This window comes from Brugia malayi (assembly GCF_000002995.4).
Source record: "Brugia malayi strain FR3 genome assembly, contig: Bm_v4_Chr2_contig_001, whole genome shotgun sequence".
NCBI lineage: Eukaryota > Metazoa > Nematoda > Chromadorea > Rhabditida > Onchocercidae > Brugia > Brugia malayi.
This window is the reverse complement of record NW_025062476.1, coordinates 14115552-14128225: the sequence shown is the minus strand read 5'-3', so window position 1 is coordinate 14128225 and position 12674 is coordinate 14115552. Positions and strand designations below refer to the sequence as shown.

The following is a 12674-nucleotide window of genomic DNA, read 5'->3' as shown; positions in this document are numbered from 1 at the left end:
ACTTACTTGTACTAATACATTTAGTTCTATCTTACTTTCAACTTACCTCACATTACTTTGTCGCTAACATTTGAGTTTCATCGTGAATCGTGCAGATAACTCTGACTGCTAACTTTTCAGTGTGGATGAGGTGGTACTGTGGAGCAATACTGCTGGTACAGTATCAGTGACAGTAACCCTCCACCATTAAATTGCATACTGTAGCGGAAGTGGAAGTGGAAGCCACATGCATCATTCACGTTAAATGTCCCATGTTCCGCTTGTTTCATCATACTATAATATTCCGGTCGATGGATATTACGTGAGTCGAAGACGTCGTCCGCCGTCTAACTGTTACCGTCTGCTATGCTGTTGTCTACGAGATGTTAGCTTTACTTTATAAAAAAGAGTAAACATTGAATTTGATTATAATAATTTGTTGAAAAATGAGAACAGTCGAATATATTATTCTATAAGCACAATGTTTGATGATGGAAATTTGAAAAAAAAAAAAAAAAAACAATCGTTTAATTTAAGTAAGTAATAGTTAATTTTCAAATTCGTTAATCAAAAACAGAGACACTCTGCCTGGCTTACAATTAACAAGTCTTCTTGAAATCTGTTCCCGAGAGATCATGGTGAAATAAAAGAGCACAACTTTACATTTCAAAAAACTTTTCATGCTCTAACTGGGCTTCCCCTATTCCTCCTTGTCTCTCTCTCCTCCAATAGTCATCCCCATAAAGATGTTAATAGGAAAATAGATTTCTAAGTTGCTGACTGTTTGTAACTGTGTATGTATGTATGTACATGTATATGTGTATGTATGTATGTGTGTGTGTGTATGTATGTGTATGTATTTATTTGGCTAGATGTGCATTACTGGTAAGCAAACTGTCCTTCACATCTGGCCATTTTCGTGAGGCGTTGCATTTTTCAACGTAATCAATAAGTATGAGAGTGGGGGAAGCCTAGTGTGAATGAAATAAGGTTGTAAATATAGTGGACGTCAGAGAGTTCAGTTTTGTTCCCAGCGTTGTGTCACACTCGAAGCATCTGTCATGGTGACAGCTAGACATCGGTGAGGGTAGCTGGAGGACAGAGGGAGGTGAGGGACGGTGGCCAAGAGTTAGGCCAGCCAAGTCGACACCACCGCTACCTTACTGCATCCATGTCCACTGTCCTCTCCCGCTGCGATTTTCATGGATGAGGGAAGAAGCTAAATCTCGCCACAGCGTTAGCTCACTGAAGTGTGTCGCAGCTTGCATAATGTATGTCTCTGTGTGTGTGTGTGTGTGTGTGTCTGTGTGTGTGTGCACTACTACCCGATGTTGTTATGAACATCGGTGATATGTAAATCCGTCGTATTTTGTGTTTCTTCTCCTTCTGATCTTTGACATCAGTGTCACCAGCGGTTAAAAGCATTCAAAGATGAGTAGTAAGTAGTTGAAATAACATTGAATTTCATAACTGAATTTGAAATACTCATCTCTACTTTCATATATGGCTAATATTATTATTATTACTTGCAAATATTGCGATTCATATGGATAGTATTACAGTTATCAATCCTAATAACAAATATCATATCATTTGTTATTAACATTTACAGGAAGAGACATTTACGCTTATTTTATATTTAGAAACGGATTAATTCTATGCCCTACAATCCGTCTCAACAACAACAACAACAGCAGCAACAGCAGCAGCAATCTATCGATCAACAACCAGGTCTTGTTTCTTTCTTAAATTTTTGAATGTTCTTAGTTTGTCATTGAATTTTGCTCAAAAACTTTACCAATAAATTACTTTACTATAATACTACTTGATTTACTTATTTAAATAATTCATTCATGGGAAATTTGATAAGGTAATTATGCTCGCTCCATTGATAGCAACAATTAATGTGGCTTTGATCTCACAATATGAATGATGCATATTCTCCGTTGATCTAATAGCTGTGCTGCTGAAGTGATTTGATTTGAAAACTGACCTGCAAACCATGCTAAACAGATTGAATGCAGTAGTTCGCCTTCAACCTGAAGCCACCGATAGCCATAAATGTCGCAGCAGTCTGGCTGATGCGACATTTAATTACACATTCTCTCTGCTTTATTTCATTACCTTTTCTTATCTAATTTCCCATTCAATCCATCACTTTCTTTATCTTATTTGTTATCATTCATCTAATTTATTAATTCATTTATTTATCTCCACCTTATCATATCAAGAGACACTTTGAATGATTAAATTAACGTAGTAGAACCATCTTCAATTTCACATTTTCATCTCATCTTTATTGATGGACCATCGATAACTTATTTTCTCTTTTCTTCGTTCTTTTCTTTCTACTGATCATCTCATTACTTTTCTTCATTTATATTACACACACATTTCACTCCAAAATATACCATACACTTATAATCCAACTAAAGATCTAATCAGAATCACAACATTCGATGTCAGAAAAATCTCTCACATATTTCGGCTTAAAGCTACATCTAACGATGCATTGTATTCACAGTTTATGGTTTATTCTGTAAATAAGAAAGTTAAAACTTATGAAATAATTTCAAAGATTGAATTTTAGCTTTGCTTCGTTCGTATAATTTGGAAGTAAAAGGATTCAAATTTTAGAATCAATTTGCAACTTTGATTAAATTAATTCTGTATGCAACATATTTGTCATGTAGTGATAGTACACTGATAGATACTGATAAATACACTGATAAATAATTTGACTCATTCCTATTTCAAGTATACAAGAAAACAGCGAATGTTTGAGCCTTATTTTTTCATTTTCTTCTCACTGAAATGTTCATTGGATTGAAATAGATAATTCCGCTTATAATAAGGAAATAATATTGATTATTGCTAACAATCTAACTGCTTCCAACTAAAGATGACAACTGGGAAGAGAAAGGGTAAAGAAGAAAATTTGCATATTCCACTTCTTTATTATGATTCTGATTATACCATTATTATTTATGCTACTATTGTTATTATTAATTAATTATTACTAATTTGTCATTAATATTATTATTATTATTAATTACAGTTTTTGTTATCATCATTGCAATTATTATTTTTACCATCGATTATTAGCTATTATTATTATTATTTTCATTAAGCAATTATTGGGATGTTAATTCATAAACTTTTTTAATTTTCATAAGCTTCTTAATTATGTGAATGTATCAACAAGTTTTACTCCTTTTAATTGCTGATAAGTTTTGTTAAAAACTTTTTTTTTTTATTGAGTAATTTCGACTTTTATTTCTATCTGAAGAAAGTTGAAAATTAAAAATTGAAGAGAATGAAGTGAAAATATGCTACAACTTTGGCAGAAAAAGGATAACTAACAATCCCCCGGGAGCTCTTTTCATCTTATATATTATTCATACCGATTGATTAGTTGTATCATCTGTTCTGCTGACTATCTTCTCATTTCACATTTTTAAAATTAATTCGAAAAAAAAAATCGCCTCGATTAAAAAATAGAACTGATTAAAATTTTCTTCCTTCTTAGAGAAACTTACAAACAAAGGTTATTAAATAATTTTCTCACAGTGTTTTTAATCACAACAAATATTGAAAGTGATAATTGTTTGACAATTTTAGTGATAATGTTAATCTCTTTAGTAATGTTCGGAATGTTTTTTAATTAGATAAAATTAGAGAATATGATGATTTAATTTTTTTGCTAATAATAGAAATTCCAACATTAATTTGGCTTTTTGTGAGCTTTTCAATGAAGGAAACATAACCCTTTGTTTAGCTACAGTCTTCTTCCTCCCTTATCATTGAACTATGGTAATTTCAGGATGTTCATTACCAGAGGAGGTTGTCCGAAAAATTCATCAGGTAGATCAACAAAGTTCCACACTTACTGCATCCGGTATTACTGGCTTTTCGGCCCGTATCCTTGACAAGTCAGTGAAGTTTCACTCGTAGTAAATGATTTTAATGCTGTTTACTAATTACTAAATAGTTAATAGTTCATTTCATATGTAAACAACAGGAATAATAGAATAATAGTGTTATTTCTTTTGATATGCTTATTCGTCCGTAAGTGTGGAGTTCTCTTATCAAAGGTGACATTAAAGGATAACCATAATTTCTTTAAATCCATGTTTACCTTCAATATTATCATTCAGTCTTTCATGTGGACCAAATGTTATTCTTGATGACATAAAGTAATGAATATTATTTAGACCAATTTTTTCTATTTAATAATTTTTTCAGTAAAAAAAGAAAACATTTAGGTCAGAATATCGAATGGAAAAACGAGGGGCTACTGGTACTGGTGATATCATTGTTGTCCAGTTGGTAGAAATTATTAAGAAACCAGGGCAAAGTCTTGGCTTATATCTTCGGGAGGGTAACGGTACTGACAGGTATCAACTTAATATCATAATAATTTGCTGCTATTGTCAAAAATTGCTAATTTACTCTTACAGATATAGCGAGCAGCTAAGTAAATTGTTAAACGTAGTGCTATCTTGTATTGTTTGTAAGAATTATTGATTATCAGAAAAATAACGCATCGAATTTTAAATTTGCGAAATATTTTCATATTAGTATAATTAAGATGACGTGTGACGTATCTGCAACCTTTACTTTACTATTTCTTGTTTGCTTAAGCCACTCTTCATTTCCCATAGATTACAGAAAAAAGAAACCGATTTCAGGTCATCAGGTGTGTTTGCATCTCGCTTCGGAGAGAATTCAGAGTTGGAAAAATACGGCGATATTATTCGGCCCGGTGATGAAATATTATCGGTTAATAACGTAGACGTATCCGCCATGAGTATCGATGATGTAGTATTGGTACTTTCGATTCCACGTCGTCTTCTACTTAGGATACGCTTTATTAAAAACAAAAGGTACATCTCGTCTTTCTCGTAATCTAAATTAAAATTGCTGTGTCGTCGGTGCATATGACCTCTGTTATTCTTACCCAACAGAAGTCTCATTTTTTAAAATTTTTGAAATTTCGATGCCCACTCATTCTGTGACACACTTGACAGTGCTGACAGAGCAGTCAGTCGTAACATGTTCACGACTAATTAAAAATTGCTCATTTAGGATCTATACTTAACTTAAAAGTAAGCTAATCCTCTTACAACAACTACGTAACAGTAGGTAATTTCAGGGAGAGGTTGACACAGTCACAATCAATGGTAGCACGACCTGTAGTCGTTTTTCAGAGGAGTGATCAGGAGCAACACGACGACACACCTTCGTCTACCTTGCTGAATCATCCAACCTCAACTGCCAATACATGGCTTGGAAAGAAAGCTCGTCAACAACAGGTACTTTGCATAGCTAATTACTATAATCTGAGTTATTGTCTGAATAAAATTATTTTGCATTCCTTGATGACTCATTTTGGATCTCTAAATTTGCACCTGTAATAAAAGCATGAGTATTTATATTTATGAACAGACCAGCACATTACTATTTATTCTTGATCTAATTTAAATAAATATTGATTTGCAAAAAATGAATCTTTGAATTCTGCATTCATCTGCCCATCTGATCAGAAGGACATGAATACATGCATCTAATTTGCATATTGTGATAGCGATAGTATTGTTGTGCTGTTTGCATGACTAGGTTAATGATAATTGTGAAGAATTACTTAAACTTTTCCTTCTCTTTGAAAAGAAAAAGATCATTCAAGAAAAAGGAGCACGTTTTCTTTTCGTTGTGTCACCACTGTCACCACTATAAATCGCTAATTACTATCAGCAATTCATGAAGTCTCTGCTAAAAGCAGTAAGGACAAGAACAGTCCAATAATTTATTTTATCTGACTTCTAAAGCCTTCAGTTATCTTATGTTAAACTTCCCTCTTTTGATTTTCTTCCAGTCTGTGACACTGTTTTATTCGTTCCTTTGGTTGTCACCTGTCACCTTTAATAATTAATTAATTTTTATGAGAGTTAATTTTTCAATTTTAATAAATTCATTGAATCCTTACCATTATGCATTGTGATTCAAAATTTGTGCTAAAATTAAAACTTTATGTGTCATTTTGTATTCTTATCACAGTTTCTCTATAACTCTTTCTTGTTCAATTTGAATACTCCTTAAAGTACAGTGGCACAGTCGGTAGTGCACCTCTGCTCTATTGTCTTCTGATCCATATGATTTCATTTTCGGTAGTGCACCTCACTTTTGCTTAATAAGTTTACGATTTCAGTTGTAAGATGTCTGACTAAACTGAGATTTATAATATAATTTCTTCCTTTCTCTTAATTTTTTAATTTCGATTTTTCGATCACTTTATTGTGGATGTTTTAATTAAAGCGCTCAAATTACTTCATCTTAGATCATTACTGACAATTCTGAAAAGTGCCACATTGGATTTTCCACGCGAAATCCATAATGAAAGATTAATTTTATAAGGATAGAGGGAATAAGCAGCGTGGAAAAATGAAAATCTGTAAATTGGAATTCACCAAAATCCGTAAATGCAGGACACAAAATATTATTACTTAAATACTAGATTATGCTTCACTGAAGTGTACTCAAAGAAATAGAAAAGTGATTGATGAAAATAAGTGTAGTGACATTATTTAAATATGTGCAGCTGATGATGACAAGTGATAAGTGATACTGTACACATGCCATATCTAAGGTATGGTAGTTATTAACAGTAATAAAAGGTCAGGAAGTGATAAGTTTTGTTATCAGTTAGCTGATTAATATATGAAAAATTCAGGAAATGGTTAAACGATGCTCACAGCCATCCTCCGCATCATCATCTTCAGCAACAGCAACTGGTGTATCTTCTATGGTGACAATGAGTCCACGACAACATTTCATCAGTCATCCGTCTCGTCTTTTGAACAGTCAAGCGGAAAAACTGGAAGAGACCGTTTCACGAACCGGTCGAGTGCCACCTCCCAAATTATTGCCTTCTTCAGTACGTCGTGCTGACAGCTTCACTACCACTGCTCAATTACCCACCCAGGTATCAACTAGGATTTCATCTTGATATCATGTATATTATACTGATTCATAAGTGACTCATTTGATATCTCTTCAAGAAAAGTTCCGAAAATATTTCTAGTCTTTCAGTTCCTTTTTGACCATCTATCGGTCACTTTGCTAATTTAAATCAAATATTACTTTCCAGATGCTACCTTCGTATACTTATTCAATGCCTCGATCGTTGACCCAACGACCCGTGCCTCCCTTGTCACCTTTCCCTGGGCCATCAACTGTACCTGACTACCTCCCGGCATCATCTAGCTACGGTGCTTTCCCGGGAAGTCTTGGTTTTTCACAATTCCACGTGCCACCCGGTGCATCTCGTCCACTGCCTATCAACCAACGTTCGCTCAGTGATGTAGCTGGTTATGCTATGCATCATTCTCTTTGTTCTCCCTCAGGAGTTACGGATCCGAGGTATATGTTTCGTGGTCAGTCAGCTTGGCATCCAGTTGACCCATCAAGTAGAAGTAACTCATTACCTCGTCGACGTACTGCATCAGGTACCGCACCGCGGACGGTGAAGTGGCGGAACGATGTCATTGATGGCGCAAGTTTGTCTATACTTATTTTTAACATTTCTGTATTTGATTGTAACAGTTTTCTTGAATGTCCATTGTTTAGTTCACATTGTAAACAACAAGTAAACAACAAAAATACCTCATACCACACTCACATCTTCATTTCTTCCCCTTTCGCCTTCTTTTCTCGAAACTCTGAGTTGTGTTTTCTCCTTCCTCCGAGACCGCATACATCCTAGTTGGTACCGTATTTCGAAAAGCTCTCAGAAATTCTTTGTCTAGCACTTGAATTTCACATATTGAAGTTATTGTCTCTGCTATAAAATTTTCCTCCAAGATTCTTTCTCTTCTTTCTTTTTAAATATTATTTTACAACGCACTCATTCTATTTCAATTTCCAGCTTTAAAACTATTTTCTTAAGAGGTGGATTACTATTATTTAAGATTTAATTAATAAGTAAATATTCACTAAGTGTCCATATTTAATTTCGACCATTCTTATCATATATTGCTTTTATTGATTCTTATTATATTTGCCATTACGCACATACTTCAGAGATTCTCATTTCTTAATTTTCTTAATGCTTTGGAATTTCCTTTATCACAGAAATTTGGATTTTTTTGTCTAATCTATTTTATGCTATCTAATATCCAAAATTTCGTTCAACTTGAAAGTGTTTCACATTGTTGTTATGCAAGTAATCGTTGTAAATATGGAATAATAAATTTACGAGTTAAATTGAATAATAACTAATTTAAATTCAGCGTAGACAATTTATTTCTATTCAATTTTAATTGACTTTATTGAATTCTAAACTGTTCTTGTCATTGTTAGTTTTATTAAATTTTCTAAAGCGAATCAAGTAAATTTGTATTTACTGTCATTCAAATTAAAGGAAAAGAAATCAACAAAATACTGATACCTTATCATATTTTGTGCTGATTTCTGTCTACTTTTTGAGCAGAGAATATTTTCCATTCGGCTCACTGTTTGATTCGAAGTTTTATCTTACTTCGATTTTCCTAGGACATTAGTTTTCGACAAGAATCTCATCGATTTTCTTTTCTATTTCACTTCGAATGCTTCAATTTCTTCTTTTAAATTCATCCCTGAGATCTTACAATTCGCAGATTTTCGGATCCGAAAAGTCTGATTTTTATGGTATTGCCAAATCTTACATTATAAAACAAATTAAGATGCTTGACATAACTGAAAAAGATATAATTGAGAAGGAAATAATCTGAAAAACAAACTATCCTTCAAATTTATCAGCACAGAGCTGCTGTACTTGATTGGTTACTTGAATTGAAGCTTATCTCACTTTAGCACTTCTAAAACTTTAACGAATCTTTCAATCAACTCAAACTTCATTAAGCTAACCTTAGTCGGTCTCTAAAGATGAATCTTAACTTCAAAAAATCCAAAACCAACATATATATTAAACTGCTTTCAATCGTTCCATCTTCACTGATCTCATGTCATTTCATTTTCCTGTCTAATTCAGATGCTCGAGTGCGACTTGGTAGTAGCAATGTTAGTGGACAATATGGTCGAACTATTGATGATATATTTTCGGCGCAAGAATACCGCAATTGGGCATCTATCGATACGGGGATTAGACCGCAGGAGAGACAATCAAGGTGGTCACATACCTATGGTGAAAAACCTGGTGCTTCAATTCGGAGCTCTTCTCTTCCTTCCAGGGCCATGTTAACTGCTGTTAGTTGTACTAAATTAGCTTCCCATTTCAATTCAGGAAATTCAATTTCTAAAATATTGTCTCATTGAAGTTCTAATGTAAAGTAGGCATTACCATAAAGTATAAGTTTAGTATTTAAAAAGAAGGAAAAAAGTAAGCTTTTGACATCAGTGGTATTTGATTATTTGTTGATGAGATTTTCACCTTTTCAGGCAAATAGATTCTCGCTTGGTCATGAACGAGGTGACTTGCTAGATAGGTTGCATGTGTCACCACTGATGAATAGAAGAGTACCACTAAGAGTAGCTGGACCAGGTTTCGATGTTGACACTCCGTTAGACGTTACTTCACTTACTGGAATTCTTGTTGTACAGGTATTTATTTCAAATCATATTATTACTGAAATAATTATATCATTCCATTATTAATTATCACTTTTTGATCTTATCATTTACTTATTAATTAGCATCCACTGATCATTGTTTAATTGTCTTTCTGTTATTTATTACTTTCAGCAGCCGATTTCAAGCAATCTTTGCTTCTTTTACCACTATTTACCCATCATTTATTTATCTTTGCTTGTCTATTTCATAACATGTAATTAATATCGTTTCCCATTTCTAAATATTTCATTTCATTTCATTTAGATTATCGAAGGACGAGGATTAAGAATGCCAGAAAAGCAAAAAGCATTCACTGAAGAGATGTACTGTGTGTTGGAGGTAAACGAAACACACCGTGCAAGAACAGGTGTTTCCACAGCTGAGCAGAAGTTTCGATGGCGTGAAACGTTTGAAATTGATGTGCAACACGCTACTCATACTAATTTCTTCGTATACTCTTGGCATCCGCAATATAGGTATGTTTTGTCAAATTTAGTCTAAAAAAGTCTGATTCAGGATAAAGACAAAAAGAAAAAGAGTGTTAGTACTCTTGAAAGATACCTAAGTTAATGACTTAGATAAGTTAATTACTTAGACATTCAGGCATAAATTGTGCCATAAGGGGTCGCTGAAGCTACTGGAAGCATTTGTAGTGGATCGTTTGAATGGAAATAGGATGTTTGCACTGAATTTGGAGCCTAAAGGTCAGCTAATTGTCAAAATTGCGTTTCATAGTGTTGCTGCAGCATTCCGAAGGATCGTTAATTGCAGGTTTATGTTCTTTTCTTACTTATTAGCTTATGACTATTTCAATTGAAATTAATAAAAAAAATTAAAAACTTATGGCAATGACCTCTTTGTATATTAAAAATACTTGTTCGGCACACTTTTTTTATGTGCTGAAAATATTCCTGCAGGTATGATGGATTATTTGGAATACCCTTGCAACGACTGGTTGCAAGGGAAGGACGAGAGACACCCCTGATACTTTCCCGCCTTCTGCAGGAAATTGAACATCGTGGTATCGATTACTCCGGTCTTTATATACGTATGTTTGGATTTCTCTAACAAATAATCCTAAATTTCAAAGTCCAGAAATTCACGAAGAATATATAATATAGGTCGCTGCATAATGTCAAAGTTTTTCAAAACTGAAATTCGCTACTTATATTTATTTGTAGTTAAGATGTTACAGTATGTGGCTCATTGGAGAAGAAGCGTATGTTACGTGAAGAGTTGGAATTAAACGTGGAACGAGCACGATTGAATGTGGAAGCAGTTCCAGATACTAATGTATTGGCATGTTTGGTAAAGGATTTTTTGCGTGAATTACCAGAACCCCTGATATCCACTTCAATTTACAACATGATTGTAGAAGCATTCTCCGTTGCACTGCCCAACGATCCACGGGGAAATCGCCGTTTGCTGCTTAGAGTTATCGACTGCTTACCTGTACCAAATAAGGTAATATTTCGAATTTGTCTTTTATTAACCTTGAATATGCAGTTGTGCACTTGTCAATCGGTTAATTAGTGCTAATTCTAAAAGTAGCAATTATTCTTATCATTATTTTTTTCACAGAATACACTGATACAAATAATGGATCATCTAAAATTAGTGATGAGTTCGGAGCAACACAACGGTATTACCGCCGCACGTTTGACGGGTATATTCGGTTGTTTGCTTTTTTGTTCCTGTAATGCACCAACGGAGAGTGGTAGTACTCAGGGTGGCAGCAGTATTTATCCACCAAAGATGGTCGTCAATCCGTTGGACACGGATCAGGCAGCTCGAACACTTCGCTTGCTGGTCGACATATGGCCAAGCCGAATTAGTAAGTCTGACTAATCATTTCTTCTCTCCTTTATGCTATCATTTTTTCAGTATTTGTTGTAAATTTAATTATTCAGTTCATGTATTTATTCATGGTTTCATTAGTTTGTTCGATTTCTTTTAAATTAAACTTTAACTTTTGAATTAAAAGTATAAAATTTTTTATTTGTTTCTGGAAATAAAGATTGTAATTCTTTGAAGAAATGAAAGTATGTTTTTAATATCATTATTATTTACTGCAGTACTTGTTTGTTTGATACCGTTTTGTATGTTTCTTCTTATTTATGTTTATGATTATCATTAATGCTGTCCTTTTTTCTCCTAAAATTTACAGATGGCAGCGACAGTAGCAGTTCCGGTTCTGCCAGCAATAGTACGGATGTGACAAACACCATAAATCCGGTATCAGAATCTCAGTGTTGATTGAGCGGAATGATATTATCACTCGGTAGCACCTGCTACAATTTTTATGTAATCGCTACTGCACCACTTCTATTACCACTGCTACAGTAATACTACGTTATAACTTACTACGATAATTACATTTGCTGCTACAGTAGTACTATTACTACTACTACTACTACCACCACTAATGCTAACTTTAAATGCCATTATTACTACTATTATTATTTATATTGTTATTGTTTATTATAAGAATTATTTACTTTTTATTATTATCAAATTACTGCTATAATTATTGTTACTTATTAGGACTAGTAACTGGTAGCATTATTGTTCCCTTCGTACTTATGAATATGGGATATGCTCTGGCTGCCTGTGCAAGAAGTGTTACTGTTACTTATTTTTGTTATGATTGATTAATTAACTCTTGATTGATTGATTGATTGATTGATAGGACGATTGATGACTGCATGCTTAATTGATAGCTCAGTGATTAATGGTTAAATGATTCGTTAATTTATTGATTAATATGAATTGTTCACCGAAACTGCCTATTACCATAAGCCTAATCATCATTAAATCTACTCATGTAAATGTGTCAAAGTCACTTTAACCTGTACATTTCTCTTATTCGTTCCCCTTTCCTCTTTTCCTCTTTCTGTCATCTTAACTATCAGCAATTATATCCGTGATCACTAAGTTAAGTTTGATTATTTATATCAATTTATTGATGTAAATAAAGTTTTAATTAAAAAAATTACTAATCAGTGGAGATTATTGTTTAAAAGATTTGCATACTGGATGAAAAAAAAAATCTGAAATGTTCGGATTTTTATAAATTTATTATTACGAAA

The 12674-nt window shown here is 33.4% G+C and overlaps 1 protein-coding gene across 3 annotated transcripts; it reads left to right on the top strand.

Moving 5' to 3' along the window:
- Nucleotides 1–244: 244 nt before the first annotated feature.
- On the top strand, nt 245–11841 carry Bma-syd-1 (the record flags this gene model as incomplete). Of its 3 annotated transcripts, XM_043079529.1 has the most annotated exons (16): nt 245–364; nt 1623–1710; nt 3803–3911; nt 4245–4376; nt 4671–4865; nt 5135–5294; nt 6710–6961; nt 7127–7535; nt 9008–9222; nt 9415–9576; nt 9850–10061; nt 10189–10356; nt 10503–10633; nt 10781–11049; nt 11167–11419; nt 11753–11841. In XM_043079529.1, 16 exons carry the CDS (start codon nt 245–247, stop codon nt 11839–11841), a joined length of 2964 nt encoding a protein of 987 aa, XP_042935463.1. The 3 variants fall into 3 exon arrangements, with proteins under 3 accessions (XP_042935463.1, XP_001896950.1, XP_042935464.1); XM_001896915.2 differs by lacking the exon at nt 245–364 and having other exon boundaries at nt 1638–1710; XM_043079530.1 differs by lacking the exons at nt 245–364; nt 1623–1710; nt 3803–3911; ... (2 more) ...; nt 5135–5294; nt 6710–6961.
- Between the last annotated feature and the right edge of the window lie 833 nt (nt 11842–12674).